Genomic DNA, 7,255 nt, shown 5'->3' on the forward strand with positions numbered 1-7,255 from the left:
GCCCCTCACCACCACGGCTCCACTGGGCAACCTAACCTTGACCTCCAACCACCTCAACACCCATTTCTGTTTATTCCTATTAAAATATGGAATACTTGAATACATAAAATATTCACGATATGATTGACCCAAGAAAAATAATCAAATCTAATGGATAAAGACCAAAGAGAAGAGTCCACAACCTTATCAGTAAGCAGGTAGAAAGGCAGAAAAGTCCTATATAAAGGGTAGCTCGGTAAACATAGATGTCATTCAGCATCAGATTAGGAAGACTATAAACTGAAATCTCAGAGCTCTCCGAACAACAACCCAAAAAAGAAAAAAAAAAAAAATTTCATTAATGGCAGCTGCGTAAGTGTCTTGGACTTTCAAATCACCACGAATTCTCCATTTTCTCAACTGTTTTTTGTTGTTGTTCATTTGGGGTTCTCTGAATTTTGTGGTAAAGAGTAAGATTGTTTTTACTAATGTTGTTCTGTGGGTTGTGCAGGATCGTGAACGAGCATCTTCCCACACCTTTGACTGCCACTTCTGAACAGCCTCCTCTCTTTGATGGAACCACAAGGTTCACTCATCTCTTCCTCTTTTTTTTTTTTTTTTTTTTTTTTATGTCATAATTATGAAAAAGTAAAATTATGATTTTACAATTTAACAATTGAAATCATGAATTCAACTTACGTGACACACAGTACACACCAGTGCTTTTTTTTTTTGGTCGGATATTCAGTATCTTTAGTGTGTTTGTTTTTGTCCGATATAAACTTTCTTTTGTTTTATTTATGTCCTTTGTTTAGGATTTTATTTTTAGACCTTTACTTTGTATGCCAAAATGAACTAGGACCTTTTTTTGAAGGTTGTACATCGCTTATACATGCCCATTTGCACAGCGTGTGTGGATCTTCAGGAACTATAAGGTTATTTTCATCACTTTTTGTCCTCTTTGTTCTCATTTCTTAATTAATTTGTTTCTAGACTTCAACTTAAGTTATTAAATACTGCTTTTCTAGCTTCTAATTTCAATTAAGAGACTGACCCTTTAGCCTTTCTGGGATCATCTGTCCTCCTTTCTTGAGATTATTATTTTTTACTTAATATTTAAGTTGGTGAATATTTGGATTGCAGGGATTACATGACAAGATAAAATTAGTTCCAATTGACCTTCAGAACAGGCCTGCTTGGTACAAAGAGAAAGTCTACCATGAAAACAAGGTGATACATTTAAATGCATATCTAATGCACGCTTCATTGAGCTGCTTGAATTTCTTGATTTATTATCAATTTTTTTTTTTTTTATATATATATATATATATATATATATATATATATTATCAGGTACCCTCCTTGGAACACAATGGCAAAGTCATTGGGGAGAGCCTTGATTTGATTAAATATGTAGACAGCAACTTTGAAGGGCCTTCTCTTCCCTACCCCAATGTAAGATTTGCATAATTCATTATGCCCTTCATAAAAGCTCTATAGCTCCCTTGGAATTTGACTCTAAAGTTATGACATGACTGTAGGATCCTGCTAAAAAAGAGTTTGCTGAAGAACTGATAACCTACAGTGATACCTTCAACAAGATAGTGTTCGCATCATTCAAAGGAGACACAGTCAAAGAAGCCGGTAAGACTTAAAACTTGCTGCCTCTTGAGTCTTTACACCAATAAAGCCGGCTCAACAACTTTAGAGATATTAGGCGAAAATTTTATGTGAGGGCTTTTTATATTTAAATTTTAATCAAATAATATATATATATATATATATATTAAATTTTTTTATTTAAAATCTACTTTTATTACTTTTTGAGATGCAAAATTGGTATAATAATTTATAATAATAGATAAAGTGGGAAACCGTATTCAGATTATAAAAAAAATTAAAATAAAAAAAGTGAGAAACCGGGTTACCATTTAATTAAGTGGGCGGCACTGCACAGTCACGCACTGTGCAACCTGTGCTGCTGTGCGCCTGTGCAGTCCAGCCTGCAGTCCTACCATCCTATGGCTAAATTCTTTGCATTTTAAGATATAATGGAGTCTTTTTAATATATTTTATTGATCAATAAAAGTGTTTAAAATTTTTTTAATTAAAATATATAGATAAATATATTATATATAATTTTTTTTTACAAGTTAAGGTCTTTTTTTATTTGGGGACCTTAGGCAATTGCATCAATTACATCATCTATTGAGCCGGCCTTCTACACCATTTTGTATAAAAGCGAGGCTCACTAAAACCTTAAACTTGCATCAGGTCCTGCTTTTGACCACCTAGAGAATGCTCTTCATAAATTTAAGGATGGGCCTTACTTCCTTGGCCATGAGCTCAGTTTGGTAAGTTGAATTCTCTATTATGTTTTTGATCTTTCGTTGGTGCTGTGATTCGTGCCTTTTTTGTGTATATTGACCTTGGTACATTCTCTTTAAACATATTAAAGATTCAAATTTTATTTTACCTATGCTCTAGAAAATTATTTTATATAAATATGGGAAGTGAAAACCAGTTATATGTTTATTAAACGATATTTTCTACAATTCCTGCTTTAATTCATGAGTGAAACTATGTGATCTTCAGGTGGAGATAATTTACATTCCGTTTGTTGAAAAATTCCAAGCCTTCCTTTCAGGAGTGTGGAATTACGACATCACTGCAGGAAGGCCTAAACTTACTAAGTGGATTGAGGTAATTAAATTAAAACATATGTGATGTTTATTGGCAATTGCGCTTCTAGTAGTCTAAGGTTTACAACTTGTAAAGTAATTCTGTCCCCCATTTAGTTACTAGCTAGTTCATTTTAGTCATTGATCTTTACGGCGGAGCATACATGCAAATGCTATATATTTTTATATTTTCTTAACTTTAAACATGGCTCTGAAGGAGGCATGAGTCCCTAATGTATCGGACAGAGTTCTTGGTTCTTGAATGGTAATTGTTCTTGTTAATTTCTTGTGCAGGAGGTGAACAAGATTGATGCTTATAAGCCAACAAAGAGGGATCCCAAACTGACCGTTGAATATTACAGTGCCATCTTTTTGGTACTAACCATTTAGTCATGGAATTATGAATTTGATTTCGTTGAAGCTTTTCTACTCTTACTTTCTGCAAGTGTGTTTTTCGCTAACAATTCTTTAATCTAATTTTCTTCCTCAGGCTAAGCACTGAACATACCAGCACAGTTCCATTGGACGTTAATTAGTGAAATAAGTGGCTGTCTTTTTTTTTTTTTTTTTTTTTTTTTTTTTTTTTGCTGAAGAAATAAGTTGCTTTCTGCCTTATTATAATGTTAGTATATTATGTCTTACGTGTGTCCGTACCAGTTGAAGATGTGGATAGCATCTGATCAGCATGTATGGATTGCTTAAATAAATATAAGTCATTCAGTTCAGAACAGTCCTTAAACAAATATTGTTTATGTTTAGGAAACATACTCCTTTACATCTACTATTTTACACATATATTTCCATAATTAATTCGTGGATGCCTACATTTTAGCATATAAAAGTGTATGTGAAAAAAGATATGTGAAATAGTAAATACGTGAGAATCAAAACCCTCTTGTTTAAATATATGCATTTGTGTGTGTGCTTACACCTTGAAAAAGGCTATGCAAAGATCCCTAGCACAACTTATTACTAATTTTATCAAATTCTTTAAATATAGTTCAAGTAGTTAATTAACTGATTTCATGGATAATATGAACACAACTATAAACCCGCAGTCACCCACTACAAATGCACACTAACAAGCAATATATTGATGAAAAAAAAAAAAAAAAAAAAACCTGCAATAGGAAAAACCCTTATAGACCAAGTTCCAGAATCGAATTCACTGTGAAAATAGTTGTAATATAATACTACTTACAAGATCTCCCGAATGAGTAAGATATTTGTATTTGAGCTCTCTGTTATTGACATCTAGGTTATGCAAGTCTATTGCCAACATCAAATCCCAATCTCTATGATATTTCACAGCTACTTGAAGATTTGATGATTTCCCTATAAGGTTTCTAGCAACAATCAAATGCACTCATGAATTATCAAGGTGTTTGGAGGGAATCTCCTCTCAATTGCAAGTCAATTTGGAGAGGATGAAGGTATATATGGAGAATACAATAATTTCTCTCTATGGCACCTCCTCTCAATTGCAAGTCATTTTAGAGGTTATCTTATACAAGTTACAAATAAGGGTTGGTTGGCTAAAAAAATAATTGGGAAAATCAAAATTGAAATTCCTAGGCAAACTCGCTCAACCAAGTTTCAGGTGAATTTTAGGTGAATTGTTTTGTGTAACTAATTTTCAAATCTGACTATCATGCTCAAAATTTCTCCTGACACATTGTATTTCACTTAATTAAGATTCCTTCTATAGCACTTGTCTTTCTTTTGAACTCGAACCTCAATGATTTGATGAAATTACAATTGAAATGAAATTAAAATACATGGAAATTTGCAATTCCTATAGAAACTTTTTGATATTGAATTTTTCCAACACTGCAAATATTCTCACACACTCAATGAATGTAACTTCAAGTCTTCAAGTATATTACACCACCTAATAATTTTTATTGAGTTAATATTTGAAAATCCCACCGTTGATGCTTAACAATACATTGCTAGTAAGTTGATCAAGAATGTAATCTCAGATTGCGCGCAATTCGCAATATACATCAAACTACTGATTTTATTAAAATATGGTACTTCAAAATTAGAACTAAGGGTTTCTATATCATCTTCTTGAGGACAAAAATGATCACTTGCATCAATTAAGTGAACTACTATTGGAGTGTTCAAAGGACGAGTTTTCTTTATATAAAGGTGCTTTAGGACCTTTTGTGTGTGTGTATGTTGACTCACGAATGAGAATTCCATTTGTAAGATGTTCATTTTGAAGGTCAAGATATCTCACAACTTGCATCGTATTATGCACTCCAAAGAGCAATTCTTCTCAAAATCTCAAAAAGTGTGCTAAGATGGAATCTCATTCCAACAAGTAAAAATACAATAATAAATAAAAAGAAATTTAAAATTTTGTACATAATTAAATAAGTTATTAACTTCTTAAAAAGAATAATAATAAAAGAGAGAACCGTATTTGGTAGGAGATTCCTGAAGTGTAAACCATATTTTTGCCCACATATAAGTCCGCTTGCCTTATTTTTTTTCTTTTCCATCTAAAAATTTGAAATACAACGTTTGAAGCTATCACTTTTTTGAAAGGTATAATAATTTCTTCGAGGCTATAAAACTAGGCTAAAATCATGTATAAAATAAAATATCATAAAAAGAATCACCCTACAGTTTAGTAATGACTACTTGGATTTGTTCCATATAAATATTCTTTTACTATTGACAGCAAAAAAAAAAAAAAAAAAAAAAAAAAAAAAACTTTTACTTATAAGGAAGCTTTACTTTATCTTTTTCTTTTTGATAAACTACATATTTGATCCCTATCATTTACACCATATTTCAATTAACTCTCTAACATTTTAATTGAGTCAATTTGGTTTATAACCTTTTAATATCGTGTCAATTTAGTCTTTGTCATTATATCTTGGATAAAAATTGATGATTTGGCAAATGGCCAAAATAAAATTTTAATTTATTTTTACATCAACGGAAGCTAATTTTTTTATTTTGGCCATTAGACATGACATTAATTTTCATCCAAAAGACAACAACAGAGACTAAATTGAAACGGTAAAGAAAGGTTAGAGACTAAATTGACACAATTGAAAGGTTATGAATTAATTGAAATATGATGTATAGAATATGGACAAAAAAAGTAGTTTATCCTTCTTCTTTTTTGAGAATTTAAGGAAAACTTTACCATCATTCAACACAAAACACACATATATAGAGGAGGTTTTTATTTTGGTAAGTCAGACATAGAGGAAGTGGAAATAATGCTAGATTACAAATGTTATGCTATGGCTAACATGGTAGGTGGCCTAGTGGTAAGGGATTTGGGTTAACAAGACTCCGGTCTTGAATTTGAGTGTCCCTTCACTAGTAAATGTGTTGGTGTCTATCTTCTTCTAGTTGCTCTAGGAGCAAGGGATTGCCCCTTCCCCCTAGGGCTGTCAACAAGCCGAGCTTTATTGAGTAGTACATGTTCAAGCTTGGTTTGTCAGGAAAAGTCAAAAGTTCAAGCTTGGCTTGAGCTCATGATAAGCTTAAAAATAATGTTTGAGTTTAAGCTCGTGGGAATGCCAAAAAGCTTGAGCTTGAACTTGAGCTTGAGCTTAGCTTGGCTTGGCTTGGCTTGATTAATTAGTCAAGACAAGCTCAAGCTTAATATCAAACTCAAACTCGAGGTTAGGTCAAGCTTTTGAGCTTGAGATTTAAAAAATTACATTATCAAATACTTAAATCTCTAAAATTAAGAAAAAGAAAAAGAAAATAGTGTACTCATTTTATCATGTGTCTAGTCCTACTTATGATTAGCCATTATTCCAATTAAAAATTTACATAATTAAATTCATTCATTCATCATTCATTGTCTATAGCTTCAACAATTATTCAAAATACAATTTTTACATTTACATTAAATGGTGAAGAACTAGAAAAACACTTGTTTGTAACTATTATGAATGAGAAAATACTAATATGTTTCATAATTTTACTTTAGATAATTGATGGGAAATTATCATATATGGCCCACTTAAATAAATCATTTATTTTTAAATGTAACTATAATCTAAAGTGGTTATTGGTTAGTTTAGAGGAAAGGAAAAAATTAATGTAATGGGTAGTGATTCCATGTTGGTCATATCATTATTAAGATATGTGTAATGAGTATATTAGCTAACACATATAAACTTATAAAAGAGTCTATGGTTGAATTGTTTTGTATCAAGCCTAATAGCTCATGAACTTGTTCTTGAACAATTTTTTTTGCTTGTGCTCGGCTTGTTTATTAAATGAGAATAAAACTAAGGTTCAAATTTGGCTTATTTATAAACAAATAAACATGAACGAGTTTTTTATTGAACCCAGCCCGAGTTGCTCATAAATGACTTGGTTCATTTACACCTTTTTTTTTTTTTTATATACAAGATAGAATTTCTACTCTAGCCTAATCTAAGTGTATATGTGTGTGAAGCTCCCTCCTGGAGACTTGAACCCCGGTCCTTACCCCCCACACCTTACAAGCATTTACACTTGTAGAGTAACCACCGCATCAAGGGAGCGCGGTGGGTTCATTTACAACCCTACTTCTCCCTATACATTTTCTTTTTACCAAAAAAGAATTGTTA

At 31.8% G+C, this 7,255-nt stretch overlaps 1 protein-coding gene across 1 annotated transcript; it reads left to right on the forward strand.

Annotated features, from left to right (window-relative positions):
* The first annotated feature begins 212 nt into the window (after positions 1-212).
* Positions 213-3,397, forward strand: LOC142636614 (glutathione S-transferase L3-like). The gene is made up of 10 exons (XM_075810887.1): positions 213-351; positions 491-565; positions 854-914; positions 1,123-1,209; positions 1,333-1,434; positions 1,521-1,623; positions 2,254-2,333; positions 2,575-2,682; positions 2,955-3,035; positions 3,151-3,397. Exons 1-10 carry the CDS (start codon positions 341-343, stop codon positions 3,160-3,162), a joined length of 720 nt encoding a protein of 239 aa, XP_075667002.1. The 5' UTR covers positions 213-340; the 3' UTR covers positions 3,163-3,397.
* Positions 3,398-7,255: the final 3,858 nt, after the last annotated feature.

The sequence above is a fragment of the Castanea sativa genome, chromosome 5 (genome assembly GCF_040712315.1).
Source record: "Castanea sativa cultivar Marrone di Chiusa Pesio chromosome 5, ASM4071231v1".
NCBI classification, from domain to species: domain Eukaryota; kingdom Viridiplantae; phylum Streptophyta; class Magnoliopsida; order Fagales; family Fagaceae; genus Castanea; species Castanea sativa.

Bases quoted from the DNA above. Each gene is read 5' to 3' on its own strand.
- LOC142636614 (XM_075810887.1), top strand. The intron at 915-1,122 runs GTTATTTTCATC...TTTGGATTGCAG, and splicing joins GGATCTTCAGGAACTATAAG to GGATTACATGACAAGATAAA. The intron at 1,210-1,332 runs GTGATACATTTA...ATATATTATCAG, and splicing joins AAGTCTACCATGAAAACAAG to GTACCCTCCTTGGAACACAA.